This window comes from Mustelus asterias, chromosome 5 (genome assembly GCF_964213995.1).
Source record: "Mustelus asterias chromosome 5, sMusAst1.hap1.1, whole genome shotgun sequence".
NCBI lineage: Eukaryota > Metazoa > Chordata > Chondrichthyes > Carcharhiniformes > Triakidae > Mustelus > Mustelus asterias.
This window is the reverse complement of record NC_135805.1, coordinates 141,887,911-141,909,169: the sequence shown is the minus strand read 5'-3', so window position 1 is coordinate 141,909,169 and position 21,259 is coordinate 141,887,911. Positions and strand designations below refer to the sequence as shown.

General features: G+C 42.8%; 1 protein-coding gene across 1 annotated transcript in view; it reads left to right on the top strand.

Annotated features, from left to right (window-relative positions):
- Positions 1-21,259, top strand: part of LOC144493855 (frizzled-3) — a 128,537-nt gene that overhangs the window by 5,198 nt on the left and 102,080 nt on the right. Inside the window, exon 3 of the mRNA XM_078213424.1 lies at positions 2,742-3,328. Within this exon, the coding sequence (XP_078069550.1) occupies positions 3,116-3,328 (213 nt within the window). The 5' untranslated portion in view covers positions 2,742-3,115. The remainder of the gene's footprint in view (positions 1-2,741; positions 3,329-21,259) is intronic.

Here is a 21,259-nt window from a genome sequence, read left to right as displayed (position 1 = left end):
TCCAAAGAGCTTCCACAAATGCATAAATGGTAAAAGAGTAACTAGGGAGAGAGTAGGATCTCTTAAGGATCAACAAGGTCATCTATGTGCAGAGCCACAAGAGATGGGCGAGATCCTAAATGAATATTTCTCATCAGTATTTACTGTTGAGAAAGGCATGGATGTTCGGGAACTTGGGGAAATAAATAGTGATGTCTTGAGGAGTGTATATATTACAGAGAAGGAGGTACTGGAAGTCTTGAAGAGCATCAAGGTAGATAAATCCCTGGGACCTGATGGAGTGTATCCCAGGACATTGTGGGAGGCTAGGGAGGAAATTGTGGGTCCCCAAGTAGAGATATTTGAATCATCAACAGCCACAAGTGAGGTGCCTGAAGATTGGAGGGTGGCAAATGTTGTGCCTTTCTTTAAGAAGGGCTGCAGGGAAATGCCTGGGAACTACAGGCCGGTGAGTCTCTCATCTGTAGTGGGTAAGTTGTTAAAAGGTATTCTGAGAGGCAGGATCTTCATGCATTTAAAGAGGCAAGGACTGATTAGGGACAGTCAGCATGGCTTTGTGAGTGGAAAATCATGTCTCTCAAATTTGATCGAGTCTTTCGAAGGGGTAACCAAGAAGGTAGATGAGGATAGTGCAGTCGACATTGTCTACATGAACTTTAGCAATGCCTTTGACAAGGTACTAAATGGTAGATTGTTGCATAAGATTAAATCTCACGGGATCCAGGGTGAGGTAGCCAATTGGATACAAAGTTGGCTGCAGCGGATGGTTGTAGAGGGTTGTTTTTCAAACTGGAGTCCTGTGACCTGTATGCCTCAAGGATCGGTGTCGGGTTCACTGATTTTTGACATTTATATTAATGATTTGGATGAGAATTTAGGAGGTATGGTGAGTACATTTGCAGATGACACCAAGGTTGGTGGCATAGTGGACAGTGAGGAAAGCTATCTAGGATTGCAATAGGATCTTGATCAATTGGGCCAGTGGGCTGATGAATGGCCCAATTTAGATAAATGCAAGGTGATGCATTTTGGTAGATCGAACCAGGGCAGGACTTACTCAGTTAATGGTAGGTGGTTGGGGAGAGTTATAGAACAAATAGATCTAGGGGTACTGGTTCATATCTCCTTGAAAGTGGCATTGCAGGTGGACAGGGTGGTGAAGAAGACATTCGGCATGCTTGGTTTCATTGGTCAGAACAACTTCTTGTTGACGCGACATGGGTAAGGCCACACTTGGAATATTGTGTACAGTTCTGGTCATATTATAGAAAGGATATTATTAAACTAGAAAGGGTGCAGAAAAGATTTACTAGGATGCTACTGAAACTTGATGGTTTGAGTTGTAAGGAGAGGCTGGATAGACTGGGACTTTTTTCCCTGGAGCGTAGAAGGCTTAGGGGTGATCTTATAGAGCTCCATAAAATAATGAGAGAAATAGATAAGGAAAATAGTCAATATCTTTTCCCAAAGGTAGTGGAGTCTAAAACTAGAGGGCATAGGTTTAAGGTGGGAGGGGAGAGATGCAAAAGGGTCCAGAGGGGCAATCTTTTCACACAGAGGGTTGTGAGTTTCTGGAATGAGTTGCCAGAGGTACTAATAGAGGCGGGTATAATTTTATCTTTTAAACAGTGTTTAGACAGTTACATGGGTAAGATGTGTATAGAGGGATATGGACCAAAAGCGGGCAAGTGGGACTAGCTTAGTGGGCAGCATGAACAAGTTGGGCTGAAGGGCCTGTTTCCATGCTGTAAGCCTTTATGACTCTTATCAGCTGCATTCCTGCAATATAATAGACATGTGGATTCCCCATGTTTGGCTGCATTTCTTAGTACAAATGTTCAGAGAGCCGGTAGCTTTTAAACCATCACAAAATTCAGTTGATGGTTCTGCCTGCATATTAATGATGGCGATATTAGGTTAGCAAACAAGGAAAACCCATCACCTGTGTTTCAACAATGCATCCATTGAGCCTCTTCTCTACAGTGGAGCCCAGCGAATTTTTTCTTCTGGCTATAAAAATGAGAGCAAGTGTCTTTTCTGAATAGCAGTGAAAGTGGACAGTATAAAAATGTGGGTTCTGCAAAGACTCTTACAGATCACATATGCAGTGGTTTTGTAATGGGATCATGATACGAGTTATAAGTGTGTTCCTCACAAAGACTTTAATACGTTTCTTGCATATACATGTCATTTTATTGTCATTGTTAGATTCTGTATCAAGTAAAGAGAAAGTATGAAAAGAGGTGTATCAAAGATTGATAATCTTGACTTTTGACGTTCTGGACAGGAACTTGATGTTACTGTTTGCTCATGCCCATATTACGGGATATTCATAAGCACAAAAATGCATAAAACCATATTTGGCTCTGTTTATCTGAACCAGTTAATTAGATCCTTGATCTATGCTTTCCCTGGCATGATAATAGGAGCCCTTTTGGCTTAGGTGATCTTTATCAGCATGGATTTTTGTTTGTGATTGTCATTCAGAAATTCCTGCGTAAGGTGTGTATTTGGTTATCTTGGATGCAGACAGCATTTGATTTTTTTTTTCATACTGTCCTTTCTTATCTCAAACAGCCTGTCAGCAATCACCAAAGCTGCCTGCACAAAAAGACTGGTCACTTGTGTTGGATACTAAAAGATGACTGGTGTATATAGAACCACATGACAGAGAGTGGAGAATGCTGATGAGCAGGGCACGAAACACCTCTGGTAACTTTTGTTTGTATGTTTGTTTATAGGTCACAAGAATACCCTTGGTTTGGAGGGAGAATCTTCTGGAATAGAATGGGAACCGTTGTTTGGGAATGCGGTTTAAGTAACCGAGGGAATCACATGGAGATTCACTTGCCACCAAAAGAAAGCCGTTGACTGCCAGAATTTAATTTTAATTGGCTGCTAAGCAAACACCACTATTTTATGGAGGAGAAAAAAAATGATGAGAAATGCACCTGCTAAGTTCCAGAAAACCGCAACTGAAAGAGAAATATGAACAAGTTTCAGGGTGTTCCAAGTGAATGGCAGCTTGAGTAAGCAAACAAAGGAGATTAAAAAGCAAACATTCAATTAGTGAACCTGTTTTTCTTCCTTCCGTTAGTAAGAGAATGAGTTTTTGATGTTGAATGCTGCAGTCATGGCTGTGACTGTCAAGGAGGTATTGTGGACATTTTATGCACTGTTTGCATTTTTGGAACTTGTTAGTGGCCACAGTATGTTTGCCTGTGAACCCATATCCTTGAGAATGTGTCGTGACCTGCCTTACAATATGACATTTATGCCAAATCTTCTGAATCACTACGACCAGCAGACGGCAGCCCTGGCTATGGAGGTAAGCTGACTTTCCATCCTTGCTGTTGTGGCAGTGAGCTGTGTATTGTTGCTGATACAATGCTTGTTTAAAAAAAATGTTTCTCCTCTTCAGAACTTAGCTGAGAGCAGTAGATTGTCCAAACTTTGGCACACTTTTTGTTTGGTTGTTTATAGGTTTACAGAATACCCTTGGTTTGGAGGTAGAATCTTCTGGAGTAGAATGGGAACCATTGTTTTGGAATGTGGTTAAGTAACTGAGGGCATCACATGGAGATTCACCTGCCATCAAAGGAAATAACTTTATTTTAATTGCCTGCTAAGAAAACACAACACTTGAGGGAGTGATAGCTTGGATAAGCCTTGGACATTTTTTTCCTTCTCTACTTCTTCCCTGTAGGTGGTTGTTAGTTCATTACCTGGTAATGAAGGATTGGAATTTATCAAGAAAAATTTAGGCACCATGTTTATGTGATCAGTTCCTACAATGATATATACCAGTATAGCAAAGTAAATTTAATGATCAAGTTTTAAGTCATCTTATCTGCTTTCCCAATCTCCTGCTAACGTTCCAGAAGCCCTGGAAAAACAGCTGAATTTACAGAGAGCGAGATCAGGGGAAACTGGCCATGAAGGAATTTGAAGTTTTGTGGTCTGGGATCTAATCTGCATGTCAGTGAGGACATCGGTGATGGGTCAGCAGGAACGATTGATCAGCTAACCTTTTGATTAGCTTAAGTTAGTGGAGGGTGCAGAGTTGGAAATCGGAATGCTGCAATAGTCCAGTCTGGAGGTGATAGGCTTGGAGAAAGGGGTTTCAGCAGCAGATGAATTGAGGTCTTGTAAAGATAGGTGATTGTAACTATCATAAATGTGTGCTATTTGAAATGGACAGGATATAGGGTCAGAAGCTAAGCGTGTGATGAAGTATTGAGCCGTGATTTTTAACAGCTTGGCACAGTGGCAAGGAAGGTATTGTGGTGCAGTGAGTAACATCCCTGCCTCTCAGCCAGAAGCTCCGTCCAGGTCTGAGTCCCACCCCAGGATTTGATACCCAACGAAGGTGAGTTTGTAACGTGGCCAAACAAGTTGAGTACCAACCTGCAAAATCCTTCCAACATACCAATGGCAGCCGGATCAGGATAGACTCTGAGTCAGTAGATGTCTCTCAAACTATAAGCCTCTGGTGACAGACTAGCAGGCTGTCCCAGGAATAATTAGCTATAGAAACAGACAAAAGTTTGCCTTAGTACACTGGAAGGTGCAGGAAGAGAAAGAAGAACAGTGGCAGGGAAGAGGGATCAAATTATTGACAAGGGTGCAGAGTTTGTGGCTAACTTAGTGAAGTAAGGTAGTGGCATTTACCACAAGCATATTCGTGGAACTGTTACAGAACTTCGTACAAGCTTTAATCCCCTGAAAAGTTTGCTTTATTATCATCTGTTTTCTTTAAACTAAAATCAACCCCCGAGATTTCCTGTACAAGTGGCACAATGTATGTGGCATAGATTACATTGGATTACTTTGCAGTTTATCCTGCAGGGAGTTCCCCATCTCAAACAAATCTTTTGAAAGAAATGTTGAAATGAGGGAAAGCCAAAAATGCAGATGAAGTGAACATTGATATTTTTTTCTAAGCTTTAAAGTTGATGGTAGTGCACTTGGATTGGTGAAGATTTGGTTCAATCCTAGAATAGAACAAAAAGAAATAATTTTCAAAATGAGAATTCAAAGTAAATTTTGAGGCAAAGTGGAACAACAATAATTGTAAACTGTGGAAATTGAAAACAGAAAATGGCAGAAAAACACAGATCATCGATCAATATTTGAAAAAGAGCCAAAGGTTAATGTTCCCCGTTGGGACCTTTGACCAGACCCATCATCTGATGCGAGGTCCAACCTAAGACATTTATCTCTCTTGCTCTTTCAGCCGCTCGCTGACATATCTATTTCTAGCAATTTTGTTTTCAAAAACAAAATTTGTCTCACTTGGTACCTGTCGAATTTAATTTAAAAGCTATCTGTGTTTTGTTGTGGCATTTGCTATTTTGTTGGCTCCTAACGGTGTGAATCCTTTATATGATTTATAATTTAGACTGTGAAAGGCTAGTTAGCCTTTGGCTGTCTTCCCTTGCTAGATTTTTCTCTCTTCCATATCTGTCTCCCTTGAGACAAGTTCATCAAGTATTTTTTGCACCTGTGCAGTTGTCGTTTCAATTTATCACGGCTGATTAAGGCCATTCTGAGCCCTGCAGCATTTCGAAAGCTGTCTTTGCACATTTGAAGGTAGACTGAAGCTGATATTTTCTTCTAAGCATTTCCCTTTGAGGATTGTGTTCATATTTCTGCACCTTAAGGAAAGCATAGTTTGCTGAAAAATATTGTGTTGATCTAATTGAAGCAGCGAATGGGAACATCACTAATTCAACATTTAGTTTTCTGCTGTTACCCTCTCTTAAACCTGACTTTAAGATTTTATTATTCACTTTTTTACCCTGTCACAGTGTCCGTGAATGACCCTTCTCCAGCCGATGGATCAGGCTAATTGTCCCTTAACCTTGTTGCTCTATAGCTGGTTCATGAGAGCAGGTCATTTTATTCTGTTGTCTAATTTACTGCTCTTTAGTGAAATACCTGACCTTTAGTTTCATGTTTGACACAAAACAGTGAGTGGCATGCAAAGAACTGCAGGTGCAAACATTGGGTTGCAGTGGATTGGACCTGTAACTCATTGTTTTGCCAGCTTTGAGCTGTCTTGATGTTTTTACATTTTAGTGCAGTCAATTAATACTTAATCTATAGTATTTTTCATTCTGGACTTATTTATTCTGCTTTGCTGAATGAAACTTTCCCTTTTGAAAGTTTGCTATTTTTCTGAGGCAAGTTGTGGCTGAGTGATGCAGTTAGTTGGAACACTGTGCCCTGAGTTCAAATCCAATTCCTTGCTGTATGTGATAGATAAGTCGCAGTGTGAGTTAAGGATGTATTGATCATATGTTGTCATGGCTTGGAGTCCCTTTGGCCCATGTGGAAGGTTTGAAACCTTGTAGTGGCTTGATGGCAAAAAGAAGACACTTGTAGGCAGGGAGGAGCCTGACAACAGGAAACTGTTTCTCAATGTCCTGGAAAGAATCATCATGGTAGGGATGTCTATTTAACAAATCCCATAACTGAGGAGTATACTAAATGTTGAAGTTTGTGACGTTTTGCAAACTTCTCCTATACTGACAACAAAATGGATGGCACTTGGGATGAGTGAGTCGATCAGGAAAGATGTAGGGAATACGGCAAAATCATAGAAATCATAGAAACCCTACAGTGCAGAAGGAGGCCATTTGGCCCATCGAGTCTGCACTGACCACAATCCCACCCAGGCCCTACCCCCACATATTTACCCGCTAATCCCTCTAACCTATGCATCCCAAGACTCTAAGGGGCAATTTTTAACCTGGCCAATCAACCTAACCCGCACATCTTTGGACTGTGGGAGGAAACCGGAGCACCCGGAGGAAACCCACGCAGACACGAGGAGAATGTGCAAACTCCACACAGACAGTGACCCGAGCCGGGAATCGAACCCTGGAGCTGTGAAGCAGCAGTGCTAACCACTGTGCTACCGTGCCGCCCTAAATGGTGCAATGAAAATAATCTCTTCCTCAATGTCAGTAAAATGAAGGAGATAGTCATCGACTTCAGGAAACATAATGGAGGACATGCCCCTTTCATATCAACAGGGATGAAGTAGAAGTGATCGAGAGCTTTATGTTTCTGGGTGTCCAGATCACCAACAACCTGACCTGGTCCCTCCAAGCCGACGCTATAGTTAAGAAAGCCCACCAACGCCTCTACTTTCTCAGGAGGCTAAGGAAATTTGGCGTGTTGGCTACGACTCACCAATTTTTACAGATGCATCATAGAAACCATTCTTTCCGGATGTATCACAGCTTGGTATGGCTCCTGCACTTACCAAGACTGCAAGAAACTTCAAAGGGTTGTGAATGTAATTCAGTCCATCACGCGGACCAGCCTTCCACTCATCAACTGTATCTACACTTTCCACTACCTCGTGAAAGCTGCCAGCATAATCAAGGACCCCACGCACCCTGGACATACACTCTTCCACCATCTTCCATCAGGAAAAAGTTACAAAAGTCTGAGATAATTTACCAATTGACTCGAGAACAGCTTCTTCCCTGCTGCCATTAGACTTTTGAATGGACCTACCTCGCATTAAGTTGATCTTTCTCTACACCCTAGCTATGACTGTAACACTATATTCTACACCCTCTCCCTTTCCTTCTCCCCTATGTATTCTATGAACAGATGCTTTGCCCGTATAGCACGCAAGAAACAATACTTTTCACTGTATCCCAATACATGTGACAAATCAAAGAGAGCTGTTGGCAGATGTTACTGGGGCTGTGGGGAAGGATGGTGGGGATGGTGGTGCTGGGGAGCTTATGAACATTTGATAATATAGCCAGAGTTCACTAACCTTGATGGAGTTGTAAAAGGATGAGCAGTTTCTAAGGAAGCTCCATCCACATTGCTGCTGAAACTCTGCCCCATAAGAGTGACTGCCTGGAAAGCAACTTGTTGACTGTTAAGTATTTTAGGTTATCGCGAGGATATAAGGACACTTGTGTAAATGCTGCTTTTTCTCTGGTTATTTGTACAAGTTTCTAATTTTCTCCGTCAGAACTGACGTGACCAGGGTTCCAATATCTCATGGAATTATGTAGCACAGAAAAAGGCCATTCAGGTCATCAGACTTTTGTCTGTTTACAAACCTAGTGATGTTTACTTGAGTTATTTTACTCTGTGACAGTGCCCTTTTAATCTGGCAAAGTTAGAAATGTTGACTGTCATTGGAGCATGTGGTAAACCACAGTAACCTTTGGCTAGAGATGTTATTCAAATATAATCTACAGTAGCATCCCCCTACCCACAGAGGTTGGTGTTACCTAGGAGACCATTAATTCCTGGCAGTTAATAAGCAGTGCTGATAGCTGAACTATGACAGCTGTTCTCTTACTCCTTGACTTCATTAAATATAATTATTCCAAAAGAAGGTGGAGGAGAGTGTAAATCCTGTGCAGTGAAGCATCAGGGGATTGGTTAAGTAGGGAAAGCTCGGAGTGTAAGAGCTCCCAAAGTAACTCATTGCATGTACAGCAGAGTGGAGGAGGTAAGGGATGAATATACTGCATTGTTCTTTTGAATATGTGGGTGGCATGGTGGCACAGTGGTTAGCACTGCTGCCTCACAGCACCAGGGACCCGGGTTCAATTCCAGTCTTGGGTGACTGTGTGGAGTTTGCATGTTCTCCCCATGTCTGCGTGGGTTTCCTCCGGGTGCTCTGGTTTCCTCCCACAGATGTGCGGTTAGGTGGATTAGCCATGCTAAATTGCCCCTTAGTGTCCCAGGATGTGTGGGTTAGGGGGATTAGTGGGGTTACAGGGACAGGGCCTGATTAGGATGCGCTGTGGAAGAGTCGGTATGTACTTGATGGGCAGCATAATGGCCTCCTTCTGCACTGTATGATTAACATTTCTATTTAATTCTGAGAAATTTTAATTCTAAATTAATCGTCTTTATTCCTCCACACATCCATATTGCATATTTCCACCTGAGATTTGAAATTTGTCTAACTTAATAGGCACATGAGGATTCTACTAATGCCACTGTGTAGTAAAACAGAGGAAGTGGCTTGTATTGGTCAATGTGCTGATTGGTACCCTAAAATAGTGAAAGTATCAATCAGAAAGCCCAAGCTATATTATGAAGCCAGACTAGGCCCCAGTGATTTTTTGTTTTGGCATTCGTGTAAGGATAAAATGTTTCCACTGGCAATCTGGGAGGCTTTTATCAAAACTTTATAGTTTAAACTGTTTTGTTAAATAACAAATGAATTTGCTTACTTTTAACAATTGAATAATACCTAAGCATGAACAGTTACAATTCTTACCTGTTTACTATCACAGAGTTCCAATCAAGCAATTTTTCACTGAAACCTCCCTTTAAAATTAGTTAGCAAAACAGAGGCATACTTACTTTAACTTGGGTTACCAGATTTGGAGCTTTCAAAAAGCCTTTGGAGAGAGACTACTTTTTTCAGGCAGTCCATGCAGCAAGTGCTTGTATTTTAAAATGAAAATGAAACTGTTCCAAACCTGCAAACTTAGCTGTTCCCATTAAGCATGTGACACTGTCCCTGTCAGTCAACCTAATCAAAACTCTACTCTGAAACTCCAGGGGGTATCTAAGTAAAGACAAATGCATTAACTCTTTGATTTCTCCTCTTCCTGTTTCAACTTGTGGCTTTATGATCTTGTTACCATACAATTGGAAACATCCCAGGATATGCGTCCTGCAACACCTCAGTTGTTTGATTTTCTACTGATGATTCGACCACAGTAGGTATCACTCCCATCTGTGATCCAGCTGTATCGTAACTCGGGATAAACTGTAGCCCTGGAAAAGATAATTCCTCCATTACTCCTATCACCACTTCACAGCTTTTCACCTTACCTTTCAGCCTTACCTCACATAATGGAACACCACTCTTTTCACCATGAATTCCACATATTACCATCTTTTCTGGCAATATATATCCTCATATCTAACTATTAAAGATTTACCTGCTCCCGTATCTCAAAATCTTAACTACTTTACCTACTCTCCTGGTACACATGAGTAAACCGTACCCACAGAAATAAATTATTTAAAGAGATCTGGTATTTGCTTATCAACCAGCGTCTGAACAGGTTGTACATTCTTTTGTGCCACTTTAGTTTCCTTTACCACTTTAACAAACTCTACTGGCTTACCCGTTTTACCATGGCTTTCTTCCCAGTGCTTTTCTTAAGCCACCAATACTGCAACTTTGTGTATCAACTTTATTACAATGAAAACATCTAAGGTTTCCTATTTCTCTTCTACCGTCATATGTTTCCTTTTTAACCTGAGGTAAATTATCTTTACTATCTCCAATGAGATCCTCTTTGCGTTTACCACCTCAGGATTTCTCTCTTCCCCCAATTTATATCCCTCACTAATTGAAATTGACGAAATCCAAACCTTGATTTATGAACTAACTCAAAATTAGCTGCCATTTTGCTGCCGATCTCGCAGTTTTAACCCTCTGCTCCTCCACATGAGCTCTCACTACTTTGGGAAGTGAATTTTTAAAATTCACCAAAATAACCACTTCCCCAAAAGCATCGTATGTCTGGTCTAATTTCAATGCTCTTATCCATCAGTCAAAATTACTTTGTTTAATTCATTCAAATTCTATCTGTCTGATCTGGTTCCTTCCTTAGATTTCTACACTTCTGTCTGTAGGCTTCTGGCACTAGTTCATATGCACTGGGCTTTTTTCACCCCATTACAATCCTTGGGTATCTCCTCTGATAGCAATGCAAGCATCTCTCTGGCTCTACCTTACCAACTTTGGACCAACAATATCTATGTGGTCTGTGGCCACTTTAATTCTTCAGCTACTTGCGCAAATTAAATGAAAAAGGCTTCTACACCCTTCTTGTCAACCCTTGGCAGCACTTGAATGTTTTTAAACATGTTCTCATTAGGCCTTTAACTGAGGGGTTCATTCTTCCTCACTGTCCTCATCACTATACCCAACTTTTACCTTTGCCTCCGCCAGTTTAATTTGACATTTGCTTTTCAGTTCCAGTTTCAAAGTTCAAAAGCTCTCTCTTTCCTTTTCCTCTGCTAATACCACTCTCTCACTTTTGTTCTTCCAGGACTATTCTTTCTTTCTTCCTTTTCCGCTGCTTTTAGTTGCAATTCAAACTGTCTCAATTCTTTTTTCCTGTTCAAACTATTTCAATTATTCTTCTTGTTGCAACTGTTTCACTTGTAATTAAATTTTAGCCAATTCCAATTATTCCAACTATGTCTCTGGAAAATTTAAATGCTGAACTATCACTGAAATTATTTTGTCCCCTTTCAGGCAAAGCCTGATTTATTTGCCAAATCGAAAAGCTTTGTTTTAACCACCTTTTGTAAACCTCTCCGAGTGACCTCTTGCACACCCAGGAAAACCTTAGCCACTGAATGAGTCATTTTTCCACAAGCCTGTTTAAACTAACCAAATGCAACACCTGAAAAAGAAAACGCCAGGTTTTCAGCATCAACTGTCTTGTAGCTTTTAATCCTGGAAAAGAGCCCCCAATTATTGTTAAGGTACCGATCAGAAACCTCAAGGTACATTATGAAGTCATCACTGGACCCCAACAATTTTCTGTTTTGGCATTAGTGTGAGGATAAGATGTTTCACTCCAGGCGTAATTCTACTGACAAACTGGAAAGCCTTTATAAAAACAAACTTTATTTAATGACGCAGTTTAACTACAACAAATGAATTGGCTTAACTTTTAACAATTGAACTGTACCTAAACATGGCAAGATACAATTCTTATCTGCTGACCTATTACTAAGAGCTCCAATCAAACAATATTTTTCTTATAGACTAAAACCTCTCTTTAAAATGAGTTAGCAAAACACAGACATACTTGCTTTAATTTAGGCTACCAGATTCGGAGCTTTCAGTAAGCCGTTGGGGGAGTAAAAGACACTGCTTTCTTCAGGCAGCAACTGCTTATATTTTAAAATGAAATTGAAACTGGCCTGTTCCTGCAAGCTTAGTTGCTCCCATTAAGCGTATGACTCTATCCCTGTCAATCAACCTAATGAAAACTATACTCTGAAACCCCAGATCGAACCTAAGTAAACATAAAATGCATTAGCTCTGCTTAAACAAACACTCCATGTCTAAAATGGATACTTATGTTAGAACATAGAAAAAATACAGCACAAACAGGCCCTTCGGCCCACAAGTTGCGCCGGTCATGTCCCTACCTACCTACCGAGGCTTATATATAGGCTTACCTATAACCCTCAATCCTATTAAGTTCCATGTACTCATCCAGAAGTCTCTTAAAAGACCCTATCGAGTTTGCCTCTACCACCACTGACGGCAGCTGATTCCACGCACCCACCACCCTCTGAGTGAAAAACTTACCCTGACATCTCCTCTGTACCTACTCCCCAGCACCTTAAACCTGTGACCTCTCGTAGCAGCCATTTCAGCCCTGGGAAAAAGCCTCCGAGAATCCACCCGATCTATACCTCTCAACATCTTGTACACCTCTATCAGGTCGCTTCTCATCCTTTGTCTCTCCAAGGAGAAAAGACCGAGCTCCCTCAACCTATCCTCATAAGGCATGCCAACCAATCCAGGCAACATTAGTGTTGTATTCACACTACTAATATAAAGGTTTTCTAGGCAAACTGTCACCCTGCAAAACAGAGCTGAATTTCAAACATACCCCTTACAAGAAACATGATATAAATATATTTCTTTAAAGGCACAGTATCATAAGTTCAGCTACCTTACTTAGTCTTGTAGGGAAACACATGACCTGCTGCTCTATAGGATAGTGCATTGGTCAGTCAGTACTTTGCATATCTAGTTCTCCAGTCATTATTTTGGCAAAAGAAAATTGTAGCTGGAATAACCATTCATGTATTTTTGGTGTTTTCTTCTTTCCCCTGTGTACAGCTTTTCACAACCTAAGTAAGTAGCTCCTTTCCAAACCTGTTGAGATGTCTGGCTGTAATTGGTCATTAGGTGACACATACGAGTGTTGGCCAGCCTCGGTTAGTATTTACTGGGGGATCATGTGGGGAATTCAGTCGGGAAGCCAATCAATATGCTTCTGTAGTTCAACATGCACTGGGGCACTGCCTGTTCGGTATCTCTAAAGGACTTGGAGCTCATTCATTAGGCAAAATTGAAACACATATTTTTGTCACATTGAATGTGTAATAACTGCGAGTGTCGAAGTTTTGCTGTGAAGTTTGTTGCCTAAGAACAAAGAAAATTACAGCACAGGAGCAGACCGGCCCTCCGAGCCAGCACCGACCCTTCCGGGGACCATATCCCTCTATTCTCATTCTATTCATGTATTTGTCCAGACGCCCCTTAAAACTCACTATCATATCTGCTTCCACTACCTCCCCCGGCAGCGAGTTCCAGGCACCCACCACCCTATGTGTAAAAAAAAACATACCTTGTACATCTCCTTTAACCTTGCTCCTTGCACCGTGAACCTATACTCCCTAGTAATTGATTCCTCCACCCTGGGAAAAAGCTTCTGACTATCCACTCTGTCCATGCCCCTCATGATCTTGTAGACTTCTATCAGGTCGCCCCTCAACCCCCATTGTTCCAGTGAGAACAAACCAAGTTTCTCCAACGTTTTCTCATAGCTAATGCCCTCCAAGCCAGGCAACATCCTGGTAAATCTTTTCTGTACCCTCTCCTAAGCCTCCACATCCTTCTGGTAGCGTGGCGACCAGAATTGAACACTATATTCCAAGTGCGGCCTAACTAAGGTTCTATAAAGCTGTAACATGATTTGTCAATTTTTAAACTCAATGTCCCGACCGATGAAGGTAAGCATGCCGCATGCCTTCTTGACAATCTTCTCCACCTGCATTGCCACTTTCAGTGACCTGTGTACCTGTACACCCAGATCCCTCTGCTTATCAATACTCTTGAGGGCTCTGCCATTGACTGTATATTTCCTAATCTGTATTAGACCTTCCAAAATGCATTACCTCACATTTGTCCAGATTAAACTCCATCTGCCATCTCTCCGCCCAAGTCTCCAACCGATCTATATCCTGCTGTATCCTCTGATGGTCCTCATCGCTATCTGAAAATCCACCAACCTTTGTGTCATCCGCAAACTTACTAATCAAACCAGTTACATTTTCTTATATATATTGCAAACAGCAAAGGTTCCAGCACTGATCCCTGAGGAACGCCACTTGTCATGGCTCTCCATTCAGAAACACACCATTCCGCTGCTACCCCCTGTCTTCTATGACGAGCCAGTTCTGTATCCAACTTGCCAGCTCACCTCTGATCCCATGCGACTTCACCTTCTGCACCAGGCTGCCATGAGGGACCTTGTCAAAAGCCTTACGGAAGTCCATGTAGACAACATCCACTGCCCTACCCTCAACAATCATCTTCGTCACTTCCTCGAAAAAGCGATCAAATTAGTGAGACATGACCTCCCCTTCACAAAACCAAATGTTATATAGTTACTGTGCAGATGTCTTGAGGCATTTTATGCACTACTCGCTAACAGCTTGCTTGATTTGGCCACATTTTTTGTCAATTATACTGAGGTCAGGAACTTGACAAGGAATAGAAGTCTGTGATTCAATGGGGAAACACAGTAAGAAGTTTACAAACACCAGGTTAAAGTCCAACAGGTTTATTTGGTAGCAAAAGCCACACAAGCTTTCGGAGCTGCAAGCCCCTTCTTCAGGTGAGTGGGAATTCTGTTCACAAACAGAGCATATAAAGACACAAACTCAATTTACATGAATAATGGTTGGAATGCGAATACGTACAACTAATCAAGTCTTTAAGAAACAAAACAGCATGAGTGGAGAGAGCATCAAGACAGACTAAAAAGATGTGTATTGTCTCCAGACAAGACAGCCAGTGAAACTCTGTGGGGGTTACAAATAGTGTGCCATAAACCCAATATCCCGGTTGAGGCCGCCCTCGTGTGTGCGGAACTTGGCTATCAGTTTCTGCTCAGCGACTCTGCGCCGTCGTGTGTCGCGAAGGCCGCCTTGGAGAACGCTTACCCGAATATCAGAGGCCGAATGCCCGTGACCGCTGAAGTGCTCCCCAACAGGAAGAGAACAGTCTTGCCTGGTGATTGTCGAGCGGTGTTCATTCATCCGTTGTCGCAGCGTCTGCATAGTTTCCCCAATGTACCATGCCTCGGGACATCCTTTCTTGCAGCGTATCAGGTAGACAACGTTGGCCGAGTTGCAAGAGTAGGTACCGTGTACCTGGTAGATGGTGTTCTCACGTGAGATGATGGCATCCGTGTCGATGATCCGGCACGTCTTGCAGAGGTTGCTGTGGCAGGGTTGTGTGGTGTCATGGTCACTGTTCTCCTGAAGGCTGGGTAGTTTGCTGCGGACAATGGTCTGGACCTCAAACAGACCATTGTCCGCAGCAAACTACCCAGCCTTCAGGAGAACAGTGACCATGCCACCACACAAACTGCCACAGCAACCTCTGCAAGACGTGCCGGATCATCGACACAGATGCCATCATCTCACGTGAGAACACCATCCACCAGGTACACGGTACATACTCTTGCAACTCGGCCAACGTTGTCTACCTGATACGCTGCAAGAAAGGATGTCCCGAGGCATGGTACATTGGGGAAACTATGCAGACGCTGCGACAACGGATGAATGAACACCGCTCGACAATCACCAGGCAAGACTGTTCTCTTCCTGTTGGGGAGCACTTCAGCGGTCACGGGCATTCGGCCTCTGATATTCGGGTAAGCGTTCTCCAAGGCGGCCTTCGCGACACACGACGGCGCAGAGTCGCTGAGCAGAAACTGATAGCCAAGTTCCGCACACACGAGGACGGCCTCAACCGGGATATTGGGTTCATGGCACACTATTTGTAACCCCCACAGAGTTTCACTGGCTGTCTTGTCTGGAGACAATACACATCTTTTTAGCCTGTCTTGATGCTCTCTCCACTCATGCTGTTTTGTTTCTTAAAGACTTGATTAGTTGTAAGTATTCGCATTCCAACCATTATTCATGTAAATTGAGTTTGTGTCTTTATATGCTCTGTTTGTGAACAGAATTCCCACTCACCTGAAGAAGGGGCTTGCAGCTCCGAAAGCTTGTGTGGCTTTTGCTACCAAATAAACCTGTTGGACTTTAACCTGGTGTTGTTAAACTTCTTACTGTGTTTACCCCAGTCCAACGCCGGCATCTCCACATCATTCAATGGGGATCCAGTGTGCCAACATATGCTTGTACTTAAAACAAGAGGTATGACTTGCTGAGAATAAATATGTTCTGTTGACAATAAATGGAATACTTCAGAAACACAAAATAGGGCAACAGCAGCTGGGGTTTGGAAACAAAAATACTCCTGAAGTGGAAAAATTATCCAGTGATGTATTAAAAATAATTTCACATCCTGTAAAGAGAGGGGATGACTATTTGGTTGAATACAAAATTATAGAGGAGTAGGTCAAAAAAGAGATTGGATAGCCAAGAAAAATGGAATAAAATTTGGAAGCAGATATAACATGAGAACAAAAAATCCTCTAACATTAGAGTGGCGTAGAGGTGGAAGTTTATACCCTTGGGGAATAAGTATAATTACTATATCCTCACTTTGTCGTCTTGATAGAAAGCCATATATTCCATAATGTAACAATACAGCAACTATGAATGCTGTGGTAAATTACTCTGTTCACTCATGATTTATGTTAGAGCCTTGTCTCAGTGGAGTACTTGTCAATCCCTTTCCTAAAAGGACTGGCGTCTGCATATAGCATCATAGAAACCCTACGGTGCAGAAAGAGGCCATTTGGCCCATCGAGTCTGCAACGACCACAATGCCACCCAGGCCCTACCCCCATATCCCTACATATTTTACCCGCTAATCCCTCTAATCTACGCATCTCAGGACACTAAGGGTCAATTTAACATGGCCAGTCAACCTAACCCGCACGTCTTTGGACTGTGGGAGGAAACCGGAGCACCTGGAGGAAACCCACGCAGACACGAGGAGAATGTGCAAACTCCACACAGACAGTGACTCAAGCCGGGAATCGAACCCAGGCCCCTGGAGCTGGGAAGCAGCAGTGCTAACCACTGTGCTACCGTGCCGCCCATATATGGCATACATAACAAGGCCCATATATAGCGTACATAACAAGGTCTTTGTGCATGTTCTGGATACCATAGTCATGGTATTGTACACTTATATTCTAGGGGAGTCTAAAACTAGAGGGCATAGGTTTAAGGTGAGAGGGGAGAGATACAAAAGGGTCCAGAGGGGCAATTTTTTCTCACACAGGGTGGTGAGTGTCTGGAACAAGCTGCCAGAGGTAGTAGTAGAGGCAGGTACAATTTTGTCTTTTAAAAAGCATTTAGATAGTTACGTGGATAAGATGGGTATAGAGGGATATGGGCCAAATGTGGGCAATTGGGATTAGCTTAAGGGCTTAAAAAAAAAGGGCGGCTTGGACAAGTTGGGCCGAAGGGCCTGTTTCCATGCTCTAAACCTCTATGACTCTATGAATAGTAACGTGTGGAGTACAAGGGGTGAAATATGCAACACCAAACTAAGTTGTGTGTGTAAATAAGTACTGACGTTTTTGTGTCCTCAACTCATGTTTTAAGTTTGTAGGAATTCATTTCTCCTCCTTCTAGGCAACGACACCACCTCCACAATTATCCTCAACACTGGTGTCCACAAGGCTATGTCCTCAGCCACTTATTATACTCGGGGCATCTTTTCTTCCGTCAGGAAAAAGATACAAAAGTCTGAGATCACGTACCAACCGACTTACTCAGGCCTTACTCAGTTAATGGTAGGGTGTTGGGGAGAGTTACAGAACAAAGAGATCTAGAGGTACATGTTCATAGCTCCTTGAAAGTGGGGAACCTTCTTCCCTGCTGCCGTCAGACTTTTGAATGGACCTATCTTACATTAAATTGATCTTTCTCTACACGCTAGCTATGACTTTAACACTACATTATGCACCCTTTCCTTTCCTTCTCCCCTATGTACTCTGTGAACGGTATACTTTGTATGTATAGTGTGCAAGAAACTACTTTTCACTGTATGCCAATACATTGACAATAAATCAAATTTTCTCCACTGTCCTATATATCACTCTCCTTCACTGCCTTACTTAAGTGGCCCTTGCTCATGTATGAGTCTGCAGAGTAAGTGGGAAACTATTCAACAGGGGGAGTGTGGGTATGGCAGTAACTTCATTGCAGATGCAAGCTTACTTGTGACAGTAATAAATAAACTTAACCTGCACATCTTTGGACTGAGAGGAAACCAGAGCACCCAGAAGAAACCCACGTAGACACGGGGAGAACATGCAAACTCCACACGATCACCCAAGGCTGAATCAAACCCAGATCCCTGATACTGTGATGCACCAGTACTAACTACTGTGCCACTGTGCCAAAAACTTCAGTACTATTACCAGAATGTTGTCAGGGCCGATAACCTTTGCTGTATCTGGTGCATTCAGCCAATTCTTGACTTCACATGGGGTGAATAGAATTGGATGAAGACTGGCATTTGTGATGCTGGGGACTTCTGGAGAGGCCAAGATGTCTCATCCAGTCTGGCTGAAGATTGTTGCAGTTGCTTCAAAAAGGAATGTAACCGGGTGGGCTATCCAGCATCGACCTAGGTCTTTTACACTGATGTGTTGGGCTCCCCCATGATGGGGAGCTTCCACCTCATGTTCATTGTTTCGTTGTCCGCCATCATTCACAACTGGACGTGGCAGGACTGCTGAGCTTTTATCTGATCTGTTGGTTGTGGGGTTGCATAGCCTTGTGTTTCACGTGCTGTTTATGCTGCTTGGTATGCAAGTCGTACTTTGTTGTAGCTTCAACAGGTTGACCTCATTTTTAGGTATGCCTGATCCTGTATGCACTCCTGCAGTCGTCATTTGAGCCAAAATTGGGAGAGCTGTCCAACAGAAAGTTTAATCTCCTGGCATGGGTAACAATAGAGTGGGTTGATATGTCTGACCATGTGGTTGAGTACAATTCTGTTGCTGCTGATGGCCCACAGCGCCTCATGGATGCCCAGTTTTTAGTTGTTGGATCTGTTTGAAATTTATCCCATTTAGCACAGTGGTGGTAGAGCATCCTGATGGAGGTTAACCTGAATGTGAAGATGGGTCTTCATCTCCACAAGGACTGTGCAGTGCTCACTACCAGTGCTATCATGGACAGATGCATCTGTGACAGGTAGATTGATGAGGACGAAGTCAAGTCACTTTTTCCTCCTTGATGGTTCCCTCACCATGTGCCACAGATGCCACAGCTATATCCTTCAGGGCTCAGTCAGTAGTGATGCTACATTGACATCCTCCCACCCAGAGTACATTCTGCACCCTTGTCAACCGCAGTGCTTCCTCCAAGTGGTGTTTAACATGGAGTACTGATTCATCAGCTGAGGGAATGTGGTGGTAGTTGGTAATCACAGGAGGTTTCCTTGACTATGTTTGCCCTGATGCTATGAGAATCCATGGGGTCCAGAGCTGACGTTGAGAACTCACAGGCCAACTCCCTCCTGACTGTATACCACTGTTCTGCCTCCTCTGATGGGTCTGTCCTGTCAGTAGGGCAGGCCATATCCAGGAATGGTGATGTCTAGGACATGGGTATACTCATGGGATCATACCTTACAGATGATGTCAGGCGGTTGCTTGACTAGTCTGTTGGACAGCTCTTCCAATTTTGGCTCAAGCCCCTAGAAATGGAGAGCTTTGCAGGGTCGCTGGCTGAGTTTGCCTTGTTGTTGCTGGTGCCTAGGTCGATGCTGGATAGCCCACCCGGTTACATTCCTTTTTGTAAGCTTTGAAGTGGTCTTGGTAGAACTGAGTGTCTTGCTAGGCCATTTCAGAGGAAATTTAAAAGTCAACCACATTGCTGTGGGTCTGGAGTTGCATGTAAGGCAGGCCAGGTCAATAAAGGACGTGAGTGAGCCAGAGAGTTATTTTTTAATAATCATCGAAAATGATTTCATGGTCACTATTACCAAGACTAGATTTTTAATTCCAGATTTCATGAACTGAGTTGGACCCAGGTCACCAAAGCATTCACCTGAGCTTCTGGATTAGTCTGGGACATTACCACCACTGCCTTCCTCTACCAGCCCTCGCCTCCTTTTGTGACTGTCAATTTTTTGTACAATCCCAACTGCAGAAGGAGGCCAGTTGGTCATTGAGAGTCTGCACCAACTCTCCGAAAGAGCATCTTAACCAACCCCCCCACACCCCATCCCCATAACCCCGTGCATTTACCATAGCCAATCCACCTAACCTACACATCTCTGGACGCTAAGGGGCAATTTAGCCTGGCCAATCCACCTAACCTACACATCTTTGGACTGTGGGAGGAAACAGGAGCGCCCGGAGGAAACCCGTGACTGCAGACACTGACAGTCACCCAAGGCCAGATTTGAACCCAGGTCTTTGGTGCTGTGAGGCAGCAATGCTAACCATGGTGCCACTGTGGCATCCTGTGAAGTACTTAGGGATATTTTACTACATTGAAGGAGTTATATAAATGACAACTGTTTTTAAGAGGTGTTAAAGGAATGGAACAGCGTAACAATTGAGCATTTCCAGGTCAAGGATAAATAGTGTAGGATTAGAAACAGAGTAATTTAGTGATTTTCAGTCATGGATTCCATGATGCTTGAACTACAAGCAACAGTGTCCAAGAAGGATCTCTGGTGTTTTTTTTGGGGGAGGGGGGGTTGGTTAGGGTGGAGAATGATTCAACCATCACATGTGCATCCCGTGGGAGGTGCAAGGAGCCGTTTATATAAAAATTGTTTGAAATTAAACAGCTGTTCCCATATGCTTATATATGCAGCACCTCCATTCTGTTCCAGTCAATCACTATTGCTGCCTTAATTTAAAACTGCTCACTTAATCGAGATTCTGTTTGCTTAGAATCCTGAGACCCATCTGATTGCAGCACAATGTTTCTTGAAAATAAGGACCAGCTTGAGCTGAGGTTGTGGTACGGGCCCATTTATTTTTGTTTCTTCATTGTTTAGGTATCAAAACTAATTAAAAAGACTAATGAAGCATCGGTCTTGGTCTCAAGGGTTTGGAATACAAAGAGAAGGAAGTAATGCATTCAGTTTTGTGCACCGCACCATAGGAAGGATATGTTGACCGAAGAAGCGATGCATTGCAGATGCACCAAAATTATACCAGGACTTGTATGTCATGGTTTGAGGATGGTTACATAAACTTGGATTGTGTTTCCTTAAGTTTGGAAGGTTATGGGGTGATTTATT